Source organism: Sinocyclocheilus rhinocerous, unplaced genomic scaffold (genome assembly GCF_001515625.1).
Source record: "Sinocyclocheilus rhinocerous isolate Xijiao unplaced genomic scaffold, SAMN03320098_v1.1 scaffold1880, whole genome shotgun sequence".
Lineage (NCBI taxonomy): Eukaryota > Metazoa > Chordata > Actinopteri > Cypriniformes > Cyprinidae > Sinocyclocheilus > Sinocyclocheilus rhinocerous.
Genome location: NW_015635022.1, coordinates 553871 through 578827, shown reverse-complemented (window position 1 = coordinate 578827; position 24957 = coordinate 553871). Strand labels below are relative to the sequence as shown.

The following is a 24957-nucleotide window of genomic DNA, read 5'->3' as shown; positions in this document are numbered from 1 at the left end:
TGTAAATCCTACTGTGAGTTTTAGAAAATAAAGTAAGTCATACAGGTTTAGGACAACATAAGGCTGAGTAAATAATTACAGAATTTTCTAATGATGTCTTTAAGTCATTGATGAAGAAGAACCGGTTAAAGAGATTGTGAGAGGAAATACAAAAAGAAAGAGAGAAGGATAGAGAAAGAGAGCGTGGCTTAACCCCAGCTGAAATGCTTTCTTTTTGCGTTTCACTTAAACACAGCTTCTCTCTCTTTACTCGGCCCACTCATATGTTTCTATTTAAGGCTTGGAGAGCAGTCTGATTGGCGTTTTTCTCTCTCCCCATTTCAGCCAGATGGGAGGAGGGACGGAGAGAGAGAGAGAGAGAGAGAGTTTGAAAAACGAGAAAGGGAGGGCAGGAGAGAGGGAGGGAGGCCTGTTCTTGCTCGTCTGTTGAAGAAAAACTTTCTCTCCCTCCACTCGCAAGTCACATCCCCTACTGTAAACAGCTTTCTCCCAGCCTCTTTTCCCTTCCTTACATTCCTCCCTGCTTCCTCCCAAAAACCTTCACTGTATTATGGAGACCCAGCATCACCAAGACCTTATCGAGCTCTCGAGTCCCTGAAGGAAGTCTACCTCACCTTGCTTTTGTGTAATCTTGCTTTCCCCCCATTCAAATGCGCGTCCAGCGAGGACGAAGGTTCGTCTAAATGGCCCGTCATTGCGGAGCATGCACAGTCAGCAGGAGTTTGATTTGCGCTAGGCTGCGGAGTGCGGATGGCGGTGTACAGGGGTCAAGCCGGAGGTCGCTGGCAGGGCAGGGTTGGCGGGGGAAGTGCGGGAATGGCGGGACGGTGGCTGACAGCCTGTTTCTTCCCTTCACTGGCAGGACCGGACAGCAGTGAGCCCATGGTGCTGGAGCAGTACGTGGTGGTGGCCAACTACGAGCGGCAGGAGAACTCTGAGATCAGCCTGAAGGCTGGAGAGACGGTGGACGTAATCGAGAAGAGTGAAAGCGGTGAGTCCTTCGCACACACTAGAGCTAATTGGCTTACCACATGGTTTTTATTGGTGAAAGCTTGTGTATACACAGACACACAGAGTCGCCTGCACACATGAATGCTTTCAGATGCTCAATGATCAAAATGTCAAGTGGGTCCTGTTTTTTGCCTCCACGTCTTTTCTGATACATTCCTCCTCTTTGATGTATAACTCCTCCTTTGGTCTTTGTCCTTAAGATCCCCTGGTTTCCTCTTCTGACATCCCCCTCTCCCTGTAAATCCACAGTTTTGTTCTTGGCTCCACCTGGAGGTGTCATATGGCCAGTTATCTTGGCGGTTGGTCGGCCTGAACCTCCTATAGATCTCTAGTATGGAGGCCAGACTGATCTGGAATGTCCGTGAGATAGGCATGAGAAGTCTGTGGGTTGAAACGTGTGCTAATGGATCAGGGTCACACCGATAAGAGTTCATGCAGAATGCAGAGACTGACAACAGCAATGGAAAGTGTAGAAAGAAATCCTTGATTGTTGTTTTTATCCCTTTAGTTACTGTTTTCCCATGAATGTTCTTGCTAATGCTGTAAATGTTCAAACTTAGTGCAAACTGTTCATGCTAGCGTATCTCGTAGCCTTGTACAGAAGAGGTTAAACACTGACTCTTCCAATGAACTATTTCTGCATGGTTGCCAAACATTTGAACGTAGTGTTGTTTGCACATCCAGAGAGCTAGCAATGATAAAAAACAGGCTCTTAAAAACTAGCATCTTACTGTTGTGAGTAATCATTTGATCTTTTCCCTTAAATCATACGGAAGAGGAGGAGTTGTCAAGAGTTATCAAGATGAGCAAAGATCCAGTAAACCTATTTGAACTTAATAACATCATTGAGTAAGACCAACTCAAAGAGGGCTTGACCTTCTGGTTTCAAACATAATGCTTTGTCTAAACTAGTCTAGACTCCGTCTCATGGGCGTTCTCTATGAGACACTTTATTTTGAAGTTTGTTTGCTGCCTGTTCTATTGACTTTGGGTGTTTACTTTGTAGATTTTTTTTTTATGCAATGACAACAAATTGGCCAGTTTTTCAGAATATCTAGAGGAAACATTCTTGCTTTTCCTTTGGATGAATACTCAGAGCTAGAATACATTATGACCATCATAGAGTAAAGAGGGTAATGCATTACAAGTAACGCAAGGCTACGTAATCAGATTACTTTTTCAAGTAACTAGTAGCTCATTGCTAATAAATAATAAATAAGTAACGCAAGTTACATTGTTTTCCCATTTATTCACTGACTGTACTTCTGTCCCCGTGTTGAGAGAAATTGCGAGTAAGGATGAGACACTTCCTTTAGCCTGAGGCTTATCAATTTCACTTTTGGTGTGAAAAACCTTTTTTAAAATATAACAATATAAATATAACTTTTGGGTTTTTTGTTATTAAAAAACAAATAAGCAAGCCCAGCCCAGGTGACAAAAAGTAACGCAAAAGTAATGTAATGCATTGCTTTCCATAAAAAGTAACTAACGCAATTAGTTACTTTTTTATGGAGTAATGCAATATCGTAATGCATTACTTTTAAAAGTAACTTTCCCCAACACTGTTCATCAGCTGCAAAAAAGGTAATTCTGAAAGTGATTTCACTATTATTTTTTAAAACCTTAAAAAAGTTATTGTTCTTGGTGTGACTGGCCTTTCTTTTACTGTAGATCACTGGTTTATTTGTTTAAGCTGAGTGCAGATTTTCAGGTACAATGAATTATACTCACTGATTTTCACAATTGGACGAGTCATTTAATCACAAAAGATTCAGAGAGATTCAGGCGAAAGATTCTTGCTCAGAATGTGGTTGTCCTTGAGTAAGAAACACTTGGCTTCCTCAGCCCTAGTTAAACTCCAGCTGTTTTACAGTGCAGGCAAAGCATGACAACTTCACTTGGGTTGGGAAGAGATGAACCATGCAGGGCTACAGGATTAATGAGCTTGAGAAACAGAAGCAGAGAGTGTCTGAATGGGAGAAAAGAACGGAATCTAAACACAGAATCGTTTAAAGGAATAGCTCACCCAGAAGAAATTAAGTCATACATGTTTCAGCGGTTACGAAGGTGAACAAATGATGACAGAATTGTTATTTTTGAGTGAACTATTCCTTTAAATCAGCCTGAGGCAGCCTGGAAGGCCAATTCCTGGAGTGAATTGTCTGTCCTCCGTTGATTCCAAAATTCCTCAAATGTTCAAAGCACTTATTGAAGTTGAAGATGAGCTGCAGCAACTTGATATCTCAGCACTAGAAGCCCATCCTCCAGAATCCGATCTCTTCAGCAGGCTTCCATATTTTTGTACTATAGTATTAAATGACTACCCTAGTGTATCTGTCAGAGGCAGCATATTTATTACCACTGGATATCATTCAAAACCAACTTTTTAATGTGGCTGAAATTGCGGTTATAAGAAGCGATTGGCAGAAGGCGGGCTGCTCTGGCTTCCCTCTAGGTCATGGAGAGAGAACGATGGAAAAATCCCCCTTGTCCTTAATTTCATAATAGGCTAATGGATCCTGCAGGGCCTCAGAGTCTTACAGAGCGGTTACAGAGTCACGCATCCCAAAGCAATACCAGCAGAATGCATTCAAAAGTTTTTGTTGAATGTCTGTAATACAGATAACGGTCAAAGAAATCAAGAGTTTATAGGTCAGTGTGCTGGTTTTGTCATTATTTTATGCTATTCTTCAACGGAACAAGGACATTTTAATAAATACATTTGATGGTTATTTGTGGAATAGGTTATACTGTATGTCAGTGGCGTTTACTACCACTGATGTTATTATACCTGGCACGCCACATTTTTGACATGGCAAGTTTGAATATGTTGTCAGCAAATAGCTGCTTACATTTTGTTATTGTTTTCACACAAAGCTATTGCATGGTTTTATATAATGGAATGGAATGTAGCCATTTTTACAGTATTTTTATGGTTCTTTTTTGAAGGTACTGTGAATAGTCATCTTAAAAATTCTCTGTGAATTGCATAAATGTCCTGATATCTTTTGGAGTTGCTATGTGCTAGTTTTGATGGTAGTTTTGATAGTTCCAATGGTTCTTATATATATATATATATATATATATATATATATTACTTCTATTTACCAAGGATGCATTTAATTGATCAAAAAAGATTTACAATGTTCTGTTTTTGAGAAGCTTCTATTCATCAAATAACCAGTTAAAATAAATCACGGTTTCCTCAAAAATATTAACTGAGACAACTGTTTTCAAAACTGATAATAATAAATGTTTCTTGAGCACCAAATCATATTAGAGTGATTTGTGAGGGATCACGTGACTGGAGTAATGGATGCTGAAAATTCAGCTTTGCCATCAAATTGAAATAAATTACATTTTAAAATATATTCAAATAGAAAAGAGTTATTGTACTACAGTATGTAATAGTATTTACTGTACTTCTGATCAAATGAATGTTGCCTTGGTGTGCATAACCTTTCACCTTACCAACCCCAAACATTTGAACGGTAGTGTAAATTCTTATCTGAGCGTGTTTAAATCTTTTAGCTAAACTCTTGGTTTTTCCCAAGGCTGCTGTGCTTCCTGAACAATGCTCTACTATGAAAATTGCTCTGTGCCATCAATATTGTGAGGTTCCCTCCCATCCTCTCGCATCTCTCTCCCCTGGGTCCATTCATTCAGCCGGTATCCCCCGCTTACTGAAACTGAATCAATAGAGAGCTGCTCACGGTCTTGGGTAGACTAGTTTGTCTTGGCCTCACTCCCATTGGAGTTCCGGTCCGTGGAGAGCCACGCTGAACCTGGACCAAAGGGTTCAAACTTTCATTTGCATGTAGCTCTGAGGCCGTCTGAAAGGATCTTTATAAACCTGGTGCCACACCTCTCAGGGGTCTCTATTGTTTAATCGATTAAGGTCATTGAGATAACATTCTTGATAGTAAGAAGACCACAAAGCTGAAACAGCTGTCGTGGCTTTAAACATTTTGAAAATTAACTATTCAATAAATTTATTTCTTTCTGTGAGAGTTTGGCAAGGAAAATCAATCAGTATCCAGCCTATCAACTTTAAAAGCATACAGTAGTTCACCCAGAAATAAAACTGGTCATTTACTCACCCTTTAACATGTATTCTTTTTCCTCTCTTTTATTCGCTTATTTCTTCAACATAACACAAAAGAAGATATTTTTAAGAAGTTTTTGTCCATGTAATGAAAGTCAGGGTGATTAATGGACAAAAATAACTAATAAAAAATAAATTAAATTAAAAAAAAAAGACATTTTTCAAAATATATTCTTTTTTGTTCCACAGAAAAAAGAAAGTCATATAGGTTTGGAATTACATGTCAGTGAGTAAATGATGATAGAACCTTTCCCTTTCAGAATCGGATAGTTACAATTAATTATATTTTTCATGTTTAAATAAACAAAAGTGAAAATGTCATCATTTTCTCATCCTCATGACTTTCCAAACCTGTATGCACTCATACTCAAATGTTTTTCTTCCCTTTCAGTTATATATTTTTGCTTAAGCATGTGTGTGTTTTTGATTTTGGTTAATATTGTTTGTTCCTCAAGATCTCTATCATTCTCTCACTGATTACTTTTCTGAACAGTACTTGCCAGTTTCCTCAAAACATCACTCTCTGTTGTGTGGACCGGTCCAGAAAGAAAGTCTAGGAACGAAATAGCATGTTTATGCTGATCTAAAACCAGCTGTTCCTGAACAAATCTCAACCACTGGAGCTCTTGAAATAAAAACCACAACAGTGATCTCAGATCAGTGTGCATGAGCGGCCGACATCATCAGCCTTTGAAGTTCAGACCAAAGGGAGCCCCCTCCGCCGCCTTGGCTTTGTCAGATTACACAAAACCCTTTTTGGTCCTAAGCCCAAAACCTGATACTCCAGCTTTTCAAGAAAGAACTTGAGTGTGACTGAATGTAGGCCAGACTCTCTACTGGCCTGGATTTTAGAGAACGTCAGCTGAAATATCCTTCCAGTGATTTCAACCTGAGCTCTGTTAAATTATTAATCAGACATATGACTCTTTATATATGACTTTATATTGATTTATAATATTGAGGTAAAAATGAGTTGGACAGCGATTCTTTTCGGCAATCCGAATGCGTATGTTAAAATAAAAGCATTTTATTATTAATGCTCTAAAACATACTGCTGTTCCTAACCATAATGGAAGTGCCTAATTCTGACACTCTACCATTCAAAAGCTTAGAGTATAATTTTAAAATGTAATTTATTCCTGTGACAAAGCAGAATTCAGAAAGTGTATTTAGAAGGTTCAAAAGGACAGCATATTAATTTCTTAATTTAATAAATTGTGGATGAATTTTTAGGGAATAACAACTTAAAATAACTTTATAACAATTGTATAAAGTCTTTGTAAAGTTAATAATTTTGTGAAGTAAATAATTGCAGAATATTTTTTAAGAGGCAGAGTTTGGCTGCCATAGTTCAAAGTGAAGTTCTTCTGTCAAGAATGATTCTGCTCTCTCTCGCTCTCTGTAACTCATCTATATACAACAACTTTCATAATGTGTTCTATGATATATTGTAATGTTTTCATACATTGTTTCTGTTTTATGTTTTAATTTTTGTTTGCTACTTCAGCTCCAAAATAAGAAAGTGAAAGGCACATGTATTTTTGCTTGTCTTTTTTTTTCTTTTTTTTTCTAGCTGGTGCGAATGGAGGGAATGTGTGGTGAAAATTTCAACTTTGAAGTTCAGGCCAAACATCTGTTCACTCTCTCTTTTGTCTTTGTCTTTTTTTGTTCAGCCGCTCTCGGTTCTTGCCTTTACTTTCCTCTCATTCATTTTAGTTTAATTCAGCTGTATTTTTGGATGATCAGAGCTGAACATCAAAATTATATCACACATGAGCTCAAATCAAAAAGTGTCTTTGAGCAGGATATGCCAAAATATTTTAGACTGGGGGGGGGGTATGTCTGAAACCTATTAATGTTGGGATTGTTGGTGGTTACGGCCCTGCCTGTGGGCATTATGACATCATAATCAAGCTTTCATTTTCAGGCCTTTAGTGTATTACAGTAGATGCTGATGTCTTTGTTGAAAGACTGTCAAACTTAAAGCTAAACAAAACAATCAAAAACAGCGGAGTGTGTGAAAAGTGAGTAAAAGCGAGCTGAGTTGACTGAACAGCTGTGGCAAGGCATTTCATGAACCTCATAAGAAAATAAAAACAGTCAGAAGGAGAGGAAATATGTAAAATTCACCTAGTGACATCATGCGTTTTCTTTCTTTCTTTCCGTTTTGTCTTTTTGTCAGTTGTCAAGTACATTCATATGTCCTTTTTTCTTTTTTATACCTTTAGTGCATTTATTTTGTTTTTTTTCTTTTTTGTCTGCTCATTCATTCTTATGTATTGCGTTTGTTCTTTCATGCTTTTTTGTTTGTTCTTTCATCAGTTCTTTTTTTTCCTCGCATTTGTTTGTTCTTCCTTTCATTCTTTTATTTCTTCTTTCATTCATTTGCGATTGCTGATGTCTGCTGTTTCTGTGCTCCTAGTGACAGCAAAGGGAATTGCATAAATTATGATTGTTTTTAAACTGGCCTTCAATTCTTCAACCGAAGAGGTGATCCAAAACTCATACCATTGGTTCAGCCAGTAGTTGACATGTTGAATGCATTGTTGAATGCATTGTTTTGATAATAGTGTATATACACACGAATATCAGGTGAAATAATCAATTTTTAGTTACACTGAACCCTTTTGTCAGTGCAAACCCATATGTTATTCTTTCTTCCATTGGACACAAAAGGACATGTTTTGAACAATGCTCACATTGCTCTATTCAATACAAAGGTGAATGTACACAACATCCTCTCTTACCATTGGCTGAGCCAGTAGCTGACATGTTGAATTGCTTAAACACAAGAATGGTTTTGATAGTGCCAATACATCTGCATATTAAACTGGAATAGGAGAAAGAATTTTAACATCAAAACCAAATCTTATCTAACCGTGTACATAAACAAAAGCTCACATGGCCTACTGCCCTACCATGTGTATCAGTGCAAAGTTCATGGCACACGCATGCAGCGTTCAGAAGAAACATTTCTCAGAAGCAGATACACAGTCTAAGATTTATTAGTCTGTTTTGCAGAAACCCCATCTTTCTCAGAAAAGCCTAGATCTTTTGCTTTGAAGAGCAAGCCCACCTGTATCTCAGCAGAAAGGCTTCTGTTGTCTGTTTTTGTGTGAGATGATCGTAACGTCCTGAACCACAGAGGAATTCAGAGGAGTACATCGTTTCAGCATCAAAGAAGCATTCCAGCTGTCTGTCTTGCACTTTGTGTGCCTTTTGTTTTGGTGAAAGAATTTGTTTCTGCTCTGTTAAGCAAGAGTTTAGCTTTGAAACTTGGCAGGCATAACACATAGAATTCATCTGAGCTCCCAGCTGAACTCAGATCAGAGTCAGTTCTTCTGACTGTTCATATTGATGATTGCTTGATTGGAGGTCCAGTATTTGAAATACCCTTAAATGTCTTTGAAAGTTTGTCTTTAAAGATGCACTGAGTACATTTTATATTGTCTGTTTTGTTTACACTGTTTTGGACGTATACTGACACCTGTTGGTGTGGATGCAGGCTAGGCTAGACATAAGACTAGAGGCTTCATCTTATAGTATGTGTGTAAACATCATTTTAAACAAATTTCTTAAAAGTACTATTCATTTTTTCTTTTTTTTAGCTTTTAATGAATTTGCTCCTCAAAGGTTGTACTGAAGCTGGATGAAACACACCTATAGCATATACGCAAACAGAAAAACAAACACAAGCCTTGAATCCAATGAAAGCATCTTTGTGATGGCTAAACTGTGTGCAACCCTTGCCATCTTGCATTTTGTTTGAATTGACCCTCTGTGCTTGCCGTAGACGGTTCCTGGTGTTCACAAACAGACAGTATCTCATTCAAAGAGGGTCAGTCAGGCAGGGTGGCCACAACCTGCTCTCAGCTCTCTCACAAATTCATTAGCAAATTCATACTATTTGTGTGTGTGCGTGCATTTGTGAGAGAGATTTGCTGTGTCAGGGTGGTATAGATGTCAGTGTGGTCTATTTGGCTCAAATGTATCTTATGATTTCTGTATGTAAGCACTGTTCTGATCTGTTGGCACACTGAAGTAGATGTAGCACTAGTTTTCTGATCTCTGTGTTTGATTTCCATCTCTCTTCCAACTACTGGCATCACCATTTAGCTTTTTAAAATGAGAGTCAGCGTTTCTTTGGAGTTTAAAATGTACATTCATGTTTTTGAAAGAAGTCTCGTATGCTATTCATACTACTTGTGTGTGTGTGTGTGTGTGTGTGTGCGTGCGTGCGTGCGTGTGTGTGTGTGAGAGAAAGAGAGAGAGAGAGAGGGAGAGAGAGATTTGCTGTGTCAGGGTAGTATAGATGTCAGTGTGGTCTATTTGACTCAAATTAATCTTATGATTTCTGTATGTAAGCACTGTTCTGATCTGTTGGCACACTGAAGTAGATGTAGCACTAGTTTTCTGATCTCTGTGTTTGATTTCCATCTCTCTTCCAACTACTGGCATCACCATTTAGCTTTTTAAAATGAGAGTCAGCGTTTCTTTGGAGTTTAAAATGTACATTCATGTTTTTGAAAGAAGTCTCGTATGCTCACGAAGGCTGCATTTGTTTGATCAACAATACAGTAAAAACAGAAATATTGTGAAATATTAACACAGTTTACGGTAACTGTTTTTTATTTAAATATATTTTCAAATGTTATTTATTCCTGTGATGCAAAGCTGAATTTTCAGCATCATTACTCCAGTCTTCAGTGTCACATGATCCTTCAGAAGTCATTCTAATATATCAAGAATCACTTTTGTGTAATATTTTGTGGAAACCGTAAACATCTTTTTCAAGATTCTTTGTTGAATAGAATGTTTATTTTAACTGGAAATTTTTTGTAACATTGTAAATGTCTTTAACTTTAGTTTAGTTTAATGCATTGTTGTTGAATAAAAGTATTCTTTTTTTTAATTAAATATTAAATATATTAAATATATTAATTATTTAATTAATAAATAAAAACTTTCAATTGAGATCTGAGGCCAATTTTCTGGATAAATTTGGATGTAGTTTTGTTTTTAATATTATGGTAATACCAAAGTTGAAGTATTTATCTTGTGGTCTTGAGACCACATAAACATGGTTTTTACACACGTTTGAGGTGTATGATGTGGGTGAATAAATGTATTCTGGAGTGTATAGTATTCTGACATCATAATTGGCCCACGTTGGTGTTTAGAACATTTGGTGTTAATCACTTAGTGCTCTATCAAAAGACCTGCTTCTGTATTATTATGATGTCAGAGTTGGATTATTGCTGACTGATGACATCACACTGTTATGAACAGCTTGCCAGCAATACTCTGTTACCTTGGCAACAGGCTCAGAAGGATCTGTGTTTCAGCTGGAGAACCGTTTTGAATTTTCATCCATTGGCGTTCACTTATGTCGGCTTTACATTTTTATGTGAGTGTGCCAAATATATGATTTTAATTCCATAACCCAAATGATTTACCCAGATGAACTTCTCATGAACGTTGTATGGGCCTCTCTTGGTATATCACTAATTTTCTTTGTCAATCTTTTTTGCTGCTTTGTTTCTAAAACTCATCTTTGAGTTATAGTGGAAATGTGAAGAAACATCATAATCCACATTTCAAAAACAAATCATAGTGCTGCTGACACTACATTTAACAAATTCAGCACTTATTCAGACACATGAAGGAGGAACCGAAAGACATCAATTTAACTGATGAGGTTATTTTGGCCCAAAACACACAAGCACACACATATTAGCTCATAAAACATATCATGTTAGCTGCTAAGAAGATGTCAGACACATCCAACCTTCCTCAAGCTGGACTGTGCATACAAATAAAACCATGTCCACCCGTTTTGATATTTATGATAGTGTCAGGTCTAATTGATCGCAAATGGTACACAGGAAGTGCACAGAATTCATAAACACATCGCCTGAAACTAAATAACACCAGAGAGAGTGTGTTTGTGAGCATGACTGGAGCCAAAACATTGCCTCCCATCAGATTAGTGAAAACCAAATGTTTGTGCATTAGTGTTTGTTTGCAAAGCATGGAGGCATCATTTTATTTTTGTAAATATAGTCTTTCTATCCGGGTGGTTAAAACAGGATCATTAGAGCTCAGTATTTGACACTGTATTAGGTAAAAAAAAAATATTTTATGTTTTTTTTTTTTCTGTTGTGTCTGTAGGCTGGTGGTTTGTCAGCACAGCTGAAGAACAAGGCTGGGTTCCTGCCACATACCTGGACTCTCAGAGCGGCACCAGAGATGATCTGGACCTGGGAACATCTAGATCTGGAGAAGGTAGGACACACTAAATATACTCTCTCTCATACTTTCCTTTTGAACATATGCACAAACACTCTTATACCCCAAGAAATCTTGACCAGTTGAACACAAGTATAAGGTGATCTGTTTCACATTCACTGAACAATCAACACCCAGGACCCGAAATATCCATAATGGATATTATATCCCAAATATTCCTTGAGCAACTTCCACTTGTTTATGAGAAAGAGGTGAGGGCTTTGGGATTGTGAGAGATCATCGATTGCAGAAGGAGAAATGAAGGAAAGAAGGAAGGCTCTCTTCTCCTTAATGAAAGTGTGGTTATTATTTCTTTGAATCTATACATAATAAATAATAGTGTGGCATATCTGAACACCACATTGAATCTGGGTGCTTCTTCAACTATGGGAACTTTTGGCCCTGTGAACTTTAGATAGAAATCTATTTATTTATTAGAATTTTGTATTAACTAATTTAGTTGCTTGCTTTTTTCTGACAGTATTTATTTATTTGTGTGAGTCTTTTAATTAATTAATTTGTTAGTTTTTTCTAAAAGTATTTATTTATTTAATGAAAATTCCCACCAAGTTTTAGTATTGTATTTCTTAGCATTAAATGGTTAAAATTACAGTGGTCTTAAACATTTCATAATAAAATGGCCTGCTTCATAGCTAGCATTTTATATATCATAAACACACAAAATTAAACACTATTTTCTCTCTGTTTGTATAATTTGCACTCAAATTTTTCAAATCATTGAATGAATCAATCAATGAAATGAAAGAAACATTTTACATGGTTGCATCATTCACCATAAGATCCATAACATGTATTTGCAAAATAGATATGGTGAATTTACATTCATGTCAACTTCAGTAAAATCAACTCTTGGAACATAAATTGTCAGAAGTTTAACACCCATTTATTTCACATTATTAAACACACATAAAGAACCGTCGCATTATAAATATGTCCTCCTCTAATGTCTTCTATCATCTGCTGCCATCAGCATTTCCTGGGTTGAGTTTCCTGTCTCAGCCAACAACATTTTTAGCTGCATCTTGAAATGTATGCCGCTGAAAGACTCAATGTGTAAGATTAGGAGATAAAGCTTTCGCCACTATCTTTGTCTGAGATAGATCGATACATCCTCACACATGCACACAATTTATTGATCCCCAAGGGGTAATTTACCTTCCCGTGTGGCCACAACGGCTTCATTTCTGGATGTAGCTGCAGTTTTTTTTTTTCAGGCTGAACTTTATTTGAACTAGACCATCTTTAGTTCGACTTTTTTTTAGTTTTTTTAATCTATGGAGTTGATAAGTGGTAAAACCTTTGTAAAATACTGTATATGAAGTTTCCATTCTGTAACACAATAAAAATTAAAAACACCATACATTTTTTAGACTTTACCATCACACAGTTTAACGTGCGCCACTAAAATCTAATAACACGTGTATTAATCCAAGTCCTCCTTTGCTTTGCCATCATTGTTCAAGCCAAGAACCCCCTCCTAACCAATCACAAAACTCTTTTCTTTAATGTAATAATGTCTTCATTACACTAATACCAGTGTTCCTCTTGAGTTGTTTATGTTGAGTTTGTCATGTCTCTGTTCTCTTTCCGCTGTCTTCATTCATCCGTGTCAGTTACTAAGAGACGTAAGGCTCATCTGAAGAGGCTTGACCGGAGATGGACGCTAGGGGGAATAGTCAACCGCCAACAGAGTCGAGGTGAACACACATGCAATCACGCATGCCTGCATAGACTGATCACATGCAAGCACTCACGTGTGTGACCAATCTGCATGGTGCGTTTGTGTGTTTGTGCAGGTTTACACAGTGATTAGCTTCAAAACGCACACTCTCTTTCTGGATCCAACTTCAGGATCTGGCTCCCAAAGCATGCTGGGTGGCCTGTTTCATATGCAAGCAATCATAAAATCTTTATTATACTTTGCTTTATGTCTCTGCTTGTGATTATATGTGCATGAATGTAAAAGGAGATCATTAAGTGTGTTTTTAGATGAAGAAAACGGTTTTAAAATGAAGCCAATTAGTTCTTTTTAAGATGACTGGTTTAGAAGAATATAGTAATTGTGAAATATTGTAGTCTGATATCTAGATTAGAAATGTCATGTATGGCATTAGAGTACAGAGTTCCAGAATCTTGTTCTTAAGTCTGGTTTATGCTAGTTAGTACTGATTTGGTACTGGTTTAGCTGGTGGACCAGAAATGATGGTCAGCCAGCTTGATCTTTATACTTTTATTCTAAAGCCTACTGACCAAGTAACTTTTGCCAGTTAAGACAATTTAAAGAGATAGTTCACCCAAAAATCAAAATTCGGTCAGGATGTCTCCCTCATGCCATTCTAAACCCGAATGGCATTCAGAGCACCAGCAAAATTTTGAAGAATGTTTTTGTCAATACAACAGAAGTCAATGAGGACCCATGTTGTTTGGACCCCCGTTGACTTCCATTGAATAGACAGAAACATTATTTAAAATCTTTGTTGGTGTTCTGCCAAAGATAGAATAATGTTGAATTCGGAATGCTGAATTCAGCTGAATTTAGTCAGATCTGGCATCCTGCAGTTTGGCTACATGTCAAATAATTGATATAAACAGTGCATAAACTCTAAACTCGAGGTAGAGGATGAGTTGAATCATGCATGAGGTTTGACCTTTTTCAAAATCACAGTGTTTGATTCTAAACACCCAGACCTCAAATGAGGATTAATGTCTAGACCTTTGGTGGAAATGTGTGTTTGTATGGTGAGGAGTCTCCTTGGAGATCCGCCGTTTCATGTTGAGTCATGGAATGGACCTCCAAGCTTTAGAGTTGTAATTCCCGCAGTTTTCCGTCTGTGTACTCTTGGAGTGTGCTAACATGCTATGGACACCATGAACATGGCGCTAGAGCATGCTGGATCTGGAATTGGTGGAAGCACATGCTAAGAGCTTTTCCATGCTGTGTTGGCAGGTGGATGAATGGGACTGGGTGAAAATATGAAATCCCTGATCTTATGGGATGAGTTATGTTAAGTTTAATAAGTCTGTTCAGATGTCTGTCCTTCAGAAACCACCACCACTAATAACCCTGTTAACTGGTATTTTGGATGAAATCGTGGTCAAATTTTACATGGATTGTTTTTCTCTTCTCTTTTGATAGGGACTCGTGTAGATTTGGAGAAAAAATCTGGTTTCAGATTGAATGTGACACTGTTACAGTAACTCTGTGGCTGCCTTTTCCTCATTATTTTCCCTTACTTTGTTCTGCATCATAGAAGTTGTTGGAAACTCACAGTGGAAAGTGTGGAAGTAGGTCATTGGCTCGCTGTGTGTGACTGCATTTAATCCTGTTATTTTTTTTACTGTATACATACTTATGAGTCGGAGAGCACCACGGATGATCCGGAGACAAAGAGCAGCCAGTGGTTTCAGAGGGAACGTTTCTCCATAAACACAAATTGCAACCTTCAAAACAGGTCAGAGGTAGTGACTGATTCAGAGAGGTTGCTTGAAAGACACTAATGATCTTGGATAAAACAACAAATTTTGTAACGCAATGATTTCAAAACTGCAGAGCCATTGGATCCTCAGTTGCAACTAAGCAAGTTCTTACAAAATACATTTGAGTCTTGATGAAAATTCTGTCGTTTACTCACCCTAATGCTCCAAACCAGTATTATTTCATTTTTCATTTTTAGGTATTGCGCTTCCATATTCCACAGAAAGAGATGTTAGGCAATATTGCTCTTTTCCATAAAGTGAATGGGGACCAGGAGCTGTGAAGCTCCAGAAATAACAAAAATACACCATGAAAGCACCATCAAAGTCATGATGTTGAATATTTTATAAGTAGATAATGACTTAAATTTCTGTCTTTTCCTCAGGCAGTATTATCGTATGGCTGAAGTACACTGGGAATATAGCACAAAAAGTTGCATTGTCCTTTTTTGTCATTTTTGGAGCTTGAAATAACATGGTCTCCATTCACTTTCAATCAGCAACATCAGCATTTTTTTCTAAACTTCTCCTTTTCTGTTATATGGAAAAATGACAGTTGTCAAGGGTTCAGAAAGATAAAAGGGTGAGTAAATGAAGAATTTTCATTTTTGGGTGAAGTGTTAAGAAAGCGTAGAAATCAGCAGCGGGAACAGCTCAGATTTAGACAGAGCCTGCAGGATCCAGTAAGGCATTTGGTTAGCTTGCATGAAATAAAGCAAGCAAGTTTCGGAAAGATCAATATAATAGCTAGAATGATCTGTGTCTGTGATCTCTCGCTCTCTTAACTATTTGGAACATATCGCCGTGGTTTTTAGGTCACAGAGGCTGAGGGAGAAAATGCCTTTGTTGGCACGTGCTCCACAAGTGCATGCAAAACTGAAGTCATGTGTTCTGGACCCACCTGACTTTTTCCACCATCCAGAATAGTCCTCCATGAAAATACTGCTGACTGGTGGAAAATGTGTTTTTGAGGCAATTCTTTCTTTTTTTTTTTTTCTTTTGGCTCTTACATTTGTACCCTGACATCTCTCACTCCTGTTTGTCTTTATCTATCCACACTATGACTTTCTTCTGTGGAACTCAAAAGGAGATGCCTGTGATCAGTTCTTCAAAATCTTATGTTTAAAAACTTAAGTTTATTGTTGATTTTAGGTCAGAAGTTCAGGATGAGAACGGGAAAGGGGAAGTTTCTTCTCTGTCATATGTTCAATTATCAGATTTCCCAGCTTGTCTGCTGCTGGGAAAGCATTAAGTCTTGAAAGGGAGTGACTAACTGCCCTGACCTCATGTCATCTGTTGTTGGCAGACTAAGTTATTCACTGCTTAGAAAAACTAGATATAGGATATTCATCTCTTTTTCTGTCGTTTTTTCTGTTTCAACACTTCTCCCACTATTAATATATCTTTTATCAGCACTATTTTTTATTTCTCCTTTGCTGTTCCACTAAATCTAAATTTATAGTATTACTCTGAGCAGACTGTAAGCTATAGTCACAAAGGAAAAGACATCAGAGTTTGATATGTAGATGTTAAACATAGTTACGTCATATGCAACAATACTGAATGATGTTTTATGTGAGCTTTTTGGGAAGAGAAATGCTTTATAGGATCTCAGGAGGCTGAATGATTAAACACATATTGTTTTGCATTGTAACATTATTTTCATGATAATTAAACATATTTTCTTCCTAATTTCTCATTATCGTATTGCACAAAACCATCTGATTCTCTTTACTGTAATAAATAAATACATAATAGTAATATTATTCTCAACTTGTAATTGTAAAAAATTTGTTAATTTTTTTTTCTTTTTTTATTATTATTTATCATGGTAGTATTTGTTGTCATACCTTTAATATATGCTGATTTAAAAAAAAAAGTTGAAGAATTGAAATGTCCAGATGCATTACGGTAATTGTATTTTGGGGGAAATCATGGAGGGAAATTGTCATTATAATGTCACAGTGCTAAAGGAGAAAAGGCTTCACATTCATAATGCAAATTATAATTAAAATATAATTAGTGCAAATGCAAAATATTGGCCTGGATCTGGACATGTTTGTGATTGATTGACCCTGCGAGGTATTTCCTATGGAGTTCCACCATTATTATTGTGTCTTGGGTTGTATTGCTCTGGTTACATTAGTCCCACTGTCTCCTGGAGGTTTTGTTCATGTTAATATTAATGACGTTTTGTGAGATGATTGTGTTATTGTGCCTGTGGTGAAGGGTGAGTGTTGGAAGGGTCTTACTGCAAACTTTGCGGTTTTACTTCTGCTCTGTTTTCCCAAAGAAAGTCCTAAAATTTGTAAGTTTGAAAGTTAGCAGTTGAAACCATTTGTCAACCTCTTCCAGACCGCAGAAAAGGCAAAGGCCCAAATACAAGAGAAAAAAAATCCTTTCTCATTCTTTTTCTCTAATCTGTATTTTTAGAGGAGAAATATGTCACTGTCCAGCCGTATACCAGTCAGGGAAAGGATGAGATTGGGTTCGAGAAAGGAGCAACCGTGGAGGTCATCCAGAAGAACCTGGAGGGATGGTGGTACATCAGGTAATCAATCTGGACCTCAAACTTTAAGGTGGTATGTTACGGAAATTTAAAAATGATTTACATGTAGTGTGTGTGTGTGTGTGTGTGTGTGTGTGTGTATGTATACATTAATTATCAATTATCAGTGTGTATGTGACATCAGTTTTACATCAGGGGAGATATGTGTCCATAAAGAGCACTACGACATCTTACTTAAAACATTATGCTGACCTCTAGTGGCCAGTATGAGAATGGTAAATGCATGTAGTTATACAATTGAATAGTATTTATTATTTATTTACTATACTGCTACTAATGTGTTGCAGGTATCAGGGTAAAGAAGGCTGGGCCCCAGCCTCATACCTGAAACAACTGAAAGATGACCTTTCCCCAAGGAAGAAGACTCTGACTGGCCCCGTGGAGATCATCGGAAACATAATGGAGATCAGTAACCTCCTCAACAAGAAGGCTGTAAGCGAGAAGGACATTCAAACTGACGGAGAGGACACTAGCCCTGAGCGCCACATCTCCAAAAGTGAAATCAGTTTGCCTATCCAATATGCCCCAGAGGCTGGAGTGGCACCCACAGTAGTCACTGGTTTGGGAATGAACTCTGGATCTAGCACCGCCCTACAGGAAAACAAGAGCAGGGCAGAGCCGGGGTCACCTGCCATAGCCCGGGTGGCACCACACAGAGTTGAGATAGGTGAGTAAACAGTTGGGTTATGACATGTTTAACTAGATGTATACTGCAATCACATGTTCAGAATAGAATAGAATAGAATAGAATGTAAGTATTCACTTTAAAAAATACACCTGAGTTGCTGTAGTAATTATAGTACAATTTTATTATATTATTTTCTAACAAAAAAAAAACTATATATTTTATATTCAACTAAATATATTATCAATATTTTTCTATATAATTTTATAATTATATAGCCATATTTTATATAATAAGTATGTTTGTGTTCCTGTTATTTTTGCACATAGGATTTGATGCCATAGGTAACATTTCAGGGTGTTGTGTACCTTGATAGTGACACATTCACTGTCTCTGTTGCTCAGCATTCAGCCTGTCAACTGCTGTTTGTTTGCTATTTGTTTGTTCTTTTGCTTACTTATTTCTCTAATGCCTAATGTACACTGTACAGCTGAAAAAAATCTCTTAGTGCTGTATTGCTCATGTTACATGACTTTCATTCTTGTAAATCTGTTTTGTCGCGGATGCTACAATTCACACACTATTATTCCACCTTAACAGGTTCTTAACAGACGCCACACAATCCCCAGAAATCCTGGTTTTGCTTAAAACTTGCAGTGACTGATGTGACTGCAGTTTATGTCTCACTACAATATTTCCTTCTGAGATTTTTTTCTAAAAATAGGCTTGTTGTGAACGCATGCTTGAGTGTATTGGAACATGTCTCTAAACTTCTCTCTCATAATGAGGGTTACTGATGGCACTGTAATCCAGTTTGGATCCATTTTTTTTGTTGTTGTTGTTGTTGAAAATGCAAAAAATTTGTTGGCGAAAGGAAAACTGTGAACTTTCCTAATTTCCAAGTCCTAAATTTGATTAAGCTACATTAATATTTGCTGTATTGAGCTGAGAGACAGTTAATAACATGTTTTGTATTCAACTGGCAGGATCTCCAAACCTCAGACAGAAACCTCCTCCTCGAAGAGATACAAATCTGGTAAGTTAAGCGGACCAAAATCATTTATTATTATTTCAAATTCATAGAGAGCAGCATTTACTTATTAGACAGTACTGTCCTTTTCTTCAATACTCAAGGCATTCCAGTTGCCCAAACCTCCAGAGGCCCCTACTGTGGAAGCGGAGTACTACACCATAGCAGAGTTTCAATCCAGTATCTCAGATGGCATCAGCTTCCGTGGAGGACAAAAGGCTGATGTAAGGCAGATTTATTCCTACTATAATAAGTGATTATTTTATTTTTCAAAAACTAAATATGAACATCTTTTGACTAATGAAAATATTAAAAATTATAAATATACAGTGGAGTCAAAAAGTCTCAGACTGCATTAACTATAGTACATTATAGTACATACTATATATACATAACTATAGTATTTATTTATTTAAACCTTAATAAAAACAAATTTTCAGGATTGAAATTGATTTCTGAAGAAAAATATTTAGGATTATTTAAGTTTTTTTAATTCATATTTTATTAAAAAATGCAAACAATTTTGTTACATTTAGTGTAAGATAAGCATTTCCATTAGTGGTCTTAGATGTTTGAAACCCACTTTATAATAAAAATATGCCATTGTATTATGTAAATATGTAATATGTGGTCTTCAGGTCATAGAGAAGAATTCTAGTGGTTGGTGGTATGTCCAGATCGGGGATATGGAGGGCTGGGCACCCTGTTCCTTTATTGATAAACGCAAGAAGCCCAACCTGAGCCGGCGGACCAGCACACTTACCCGCCCTAAAGTTCCACCCCCTGCTCCACCAGTCAAGAAACCAGACTCAGAGGAATCACCTTCTCTAGCTGGCTCCGCTTCCAAAGCTCCAGAATCCCCCACTCAGCATGTCTATGAGGAGCCAGAATATGATGTTCCCGCCATTGGTTTTGACTCCGATCTGGATAGCAATCCTCCAAAACAAAAAACAAATAATTCCTCGAAACCAGAGCCCCGTAAGTTTGAAATTAAAAGCAATCCAGCAGCTGCCGAAAGGATTGCACAGGCTGGCAAAGCATCGCCTTTACTAAAAGTGATGACCTCCCCCTTGAGGAAAAGAAACTCATTGGAGAATGTCAATAAGGAGGAGGTGATTTATGAAAATGAAGGCTTTAGGTTCTCATCTGATGATTTTGCCAGTGGTTGCAATTCAGATACCCCAAGGAGTCTCACATTGGGTCGTAAACCCTTCGGGTCCTCCTCTGCAGGAGGGAAGCCCCTCCGGAAGGTATCGCCGGATCTAAGCCGGAGTCACTCTCTTGGCCGTGCTGAGAGACACAGCCCCAAATTATCATCAGACAAATCAGGACGCAATCCCAAAAGAGAGCCTGTCATGCGAAAAGATGTAGAGATTAGGGTTGGTCAAAGTCCCTTAGCCAGGCCCAAACCAGTGGTGCGACCCAAACCTCTGTTTACAAAGTCAGAGCCCCAAAGTCCCGAAAGAATGGACATCAGCAGCCTACGCCGCCAGCTTCGGCCCACCGGAAGTCTTCGGCAGGGTGCAGTCCGTGCAGTACGTGGCGGTGAAGATTCCGAGACTGCTTCTGTTGTGTCCTCTGAGGATTCCATCTCCTCAAGAAGTACCTCCGATCTCTCCAGCGTCTATTCCAAAGGTAGCCGAGGTGGGGAATCCGACCATGAAAGTGTGCTCTACAGGACCACAGATGCCTACGAACGGGCCCAAGAGTCAGAGGTTAGCTTCGCAGCTGGTGTGGAGGTTGAGGTATTGGAGAAGCAGGAAAGTGGATGGTGGTATGTCCGTTGGGGAGATGATGAGGGATGGGCACCTACTTTCTATTTGGAGCCAGTCAAGCATACCCATGACGTCGGTGTACAAGAATCCCGTGATGGCCCTCTTGTTGATCTTGGTAGCACCAACAAGTCCAACAGCCTAGAGAAAAATGAGCAGCGTGTTCAGGCCCTCAACAACCTAAACCAGCAGAACCTGAGGAGTATGAACAATCCTAGCCCACCAATCCCATCCAAACCACCAGGGGGTTTTAGCAAACCAAACCCAATGCTGAACGGTTCAGGCGTACAGATGCGTAACGGTGTCCGTCAGGCAGCAGTGCGACCGCAGTCAGTGTTTGTGTCTCCACCACAGCCTCTGAAGGACACCAACATCCATACAGGGTCTTTGAGAAGAAATGAATCACTGGGTGCAGGCGACCACTTCAGATCCACAGGCGGCGTAAGGCGAAACTCCTCCTTCACTGCCGTGCGACTGCAGCCGGTGACCGATGTACGGGTCAGGTCTGGGACCACCATTACAGCACCCGCCGGAAGTTCAAGCCCCTTGATTGCCCAGAGAAACGGAATTCCAATCTCTACAGTGAGACCCAAGCCCATCGAGAAGACGCACCTCATTCACAACAACCTTCGAGAGGTTTACGTATCTATTGCTGATTACCGTGGCGATGAAGAGACCATGGGTTTCTCAGAGGGCACTAGTCTTGAAGTTCTGGAGAAGAATCCAAATGGATGGTGGTACTGCCAGGTTCTCGATGGCTTACAGGGACGTAAAGGCTGGGTACCGTCTAACTACCTGGAGAGAAAAAAGTAATTCCCCAAAAATGGTTTAAACATGCACAATTGTAATCAAAATGTAAAAAGACGAACTGACTGAAGGACTTTTGGTTTGAAACGAGAGAGACAGAGCCTTTTAGAAAGGAGTTTACAGTAAAACTAGAGTAATGCAGGTGAATGTTTAGCAAAATACCTGCCATAACTTTATGCCAAATGGGTGCCTTCGTACATCTTTCACTGAATGTTAAGAGGAATCGGTCAAATGCCAGTGAAGCAACGAAAATACCAAATTTCAACTTAGTGCCATAGGCCTACAAGTACAGAAAGCAACAAACTTATTTTTGTTACAACATTGATAAGTGAAAAAGATAATTTCATCATAGGTGCATAAGAAAAAGTGCAAATCCAATCTTAAGCACATGAAACAAGAAATTCCTGTAAAAACATTTTGAACAAAAAACCAACATCAATTGTTATCTTAGCACTGAGTGCGCTCAAAGAAACAAAGCATAACTTTGTCATTTTTTAAAAACGTATCCTTTTTTTTTTTTTTTTTTTGTGTTAATGTTTGTTATATCTTCCTTAGAGATGTATTTCTGCTTTCTTGTAACATCCTAACATCCCCATTCTTTAAATATGCACAGGCCAAAATGAATAAAACAGGTTAAAGGAAAATAGTCTGTGAAAGCTATATGCATAGATCACCTCATGCCCACTTAATTATTGGGTTTAAACCCAAGTTCAGTTTACAAAGTGCATCTGTTTTTATTAGGAGGGTAGACAGCTTCAGAGGACAGGACTTTAGATATTGCTGCTCTGTGTGTGCTAAATCTGTTAATTCAAGAAATCAGGACTGGAAAATCTTTTGTTTTGTTCAGCATTTTATCCCAGGGAAGTAGTGACATAACATTGAGCCCAAAATGTGATCACACCAAAGAAGATTTACAGACACAATTGCTAGTTTGTTTTAGAGTTAGTATTTATTTTATGGGTACAAATAAATACAGTGTATTCAGCAAAACCTAAACGAGGTTTCAGAACTGAGAACAAAGTATATTTAATTGTTATATCTGGAAGCACTTGATTTTTTTTTTAACCCAAAGAAAAGCACATTAATATGCAAAGTTAATTTCTACATTACGATATTGCTGGGCAGTATTGAATCTGAAGTTACACAATAAGCAGTGTAAACTACTATCATTTAAGAATAGTGTTTCATTTTCTGTTGACAAAGATATTAAAATAGATTCACGAACTTTATCTTAGTCCATGGTCCAATCTTTCATTCTCTTCTTTATAGATCTCTGAGCTTGATGATGATTACTTCCCCCTTATTCAATCAAATAATATTCATTAACAACAGCATAAAACAGCTGATGTTCAAGACTGCTGAAATATTTTTCTAATGAATAGTGTGAGCTCTTAATTGAGTTTAGCACTACTTTTATTTGATTTAGTTTTCTGCTGGACAGTATTTTATTGTTAAACAGTTAAAACATTAATTACCTGCTAGATTGCAGTTATATTCTATTAAGCAGAAAATTGTTTATTTTGTCTTGTTTGTTGGTTGTTGTGTGATCACACATGGACAATAATGATGAATGAAGTCGTTCATTTGTTGTGAATCAATGCATTTGAGCTTTTTTTTTTTGAATGCACTGGTTTAAAGATGCAGTGTACTTCATCAGCACATAATTTATTTTTTGTTGTATTTATCATTTTTTATGTTTTTAAAAAATGTTTTTAATACTGTCTTGCTAAGATGTAATTTTATTGGCATTTGACACTCGCTTTTAAAACTTGAAACTCTTGGTAGTTCTGTAGTAATTGGCTACTGCTATATTCTGAGCTTTTACCAAGATGATTTTTTTGTCTCTTTTTGACAGTGTCCTACTGTCTTAAAATTGGAAGTAGATTTTTAAAACAATTCTTGTGAGCATTTTTCACCTTGTGTGAACATGCTTTCACATACATTTTTTAAAATCCGAAATGCATTTTCAACCAAGCTGATCGCTGCACCTTTAGCAACTGTGGACACTTCCTTTCTCGTTATTGATCCACATATAATGCCAGATTATGTAAACAAAAAATCATTTTATTTCATTTTAACATCATCATATCACTCCCAGAAATAAAAAAAAAATAGACATTACAAAAAATCTGAATAATAATCAATCAGTCCTTCAAATTAAAAGCCAGCAGTAAAATGGGAACGATCAAATGACATAACACTTTATAATTAAAAACAGCAGGGCTCTATGTGGATCCCTAATTGTGACTGGACCAAATTTGATTTGAGTGTTTCATATAAATGTTATCATTAAAAAAACAGCAATAATGGGATTTTAAAGTTCCAATTTGGGTGATTTTGTTTTTAACTTTTACATTTGAAAAAGAAAATTAAGCCATTGCACTCTTAATTGCAACTCTTTTTTTTGACGATGGCATTACAGAAATGTGTCGACTCACTACAACGCAGCGCTTGTGATGGATGTTGCTAAGCTCCAATAATACTTTGCTCTTTCTTCATTCGCGCCTATACAATTTACAAGGGAACTGTTAAGTGTCAGACTAGTTCTTATCTTATATTACTTGTGTATCTGCTAGCTTTGTTTTATGTGTTCTTTATTTATTTAAATGTTAATGCTTTTTTCAGGAACAGTATTGCGTTTTACCGGGTTTTTTTTCTTTTCTTATTCTTTCTCCTTTTCACTATTGACATTACTCAGATGGAATGAGGAAATGTGCAATACAAAAACAGGCATCTCACCAGTTAAGAACAATTGTATTGAAGAAAGCTTTGTTTTTACTTATAATTCTGACAATTTTATGTCAAATAATGCCTGGTTTTGTCCCATAGTTTTTTTGTTTTTTTTAATCCTCCAATTCAAAATATATCAATGTGTGTTCAAATATGTTATGCTGAATGTTAAAATGCCCTGATAGATGGACACCTTCAGTCTACCGGCCAACCATGACTCGATTTCTGCATTCATACTTTTTACCTACTGAACCGCATCTTGCTTTAAGGGGTTTAGTGACCTCACAAAGCCCATGGTGAATCAGTATGTAAATAATAGGGAAGCATGGGTATATCTAATTCTCTGAGGCATTTGTCAGTTCAGCCTGTCAAATTGCAAATTTGAGATTGTGGGGCAAATCCATCAGCAGCTATATGAGCGCCGCACCACACTGCCAACTTCTCCACATCCGCTCCCTACATCCCACTGTCACCATGGCTTGAGATTGTGGGGCAAATCCATCAGCAGCTATATGAGCGCCGCAC

At 37.6% G+C, this 24957-nt stretch overlaps 1 protein-coding gene across 1 annotated transcript; it reads left to right on the top strand.

The window, feature by feature from the left end:
* Positions 1-473: 473 nt before the first annotated feature.
* LOC107746053 (SH3 and PX domain-containing protein 2A-like) lies at positions 474-24905 on the top strand. The gene is made up of 10 exons (XM_016560109.1): positions 474-673; positions 863-991; positions 11288-11401; positions 13039-13122; positions 17333-17450; positions 17756-18135; positions 18423-18437; positions 19080-19129; positions 19228-19347; positions 19762-24905. The coding sequence occupies exons 2-10, from the start codon at positions 883-885 to the stop codon at positions 21706-21708; spliced, it is 2937 nt and encodes a 978-aa protein (XP_016415595.1). The 5' UTR covers positions 474-673; positions 863-882; the 3' UTR covers positions 21709-24905.
* Positions 24906-24957: the final 52 nt, after the last annotated feature.

Coding starts and splice junctions, on each gene's coding strand:
- LOC107746053 (XM_016560109.1), top strand. CDS start 883: ATGGTGCTGGAGCAGTACGTGGTGGTGGCCAACTACGAGCGGCAGGAG. Junction 13,123..17,332: donor CAACCGCCAACAGAGTCGAG/GTGAACACACAT, acceptor CTGTATTTTTAG/AGGAGAAATATGTCACTGTC. Junction 19,348..19,761: donor GTGGAGGACAAAAGGCTGAT/GTAAGGCAGATT, acceptor TGTGGTCTTCAG/GTCATAGAGAAGAATTCTAG.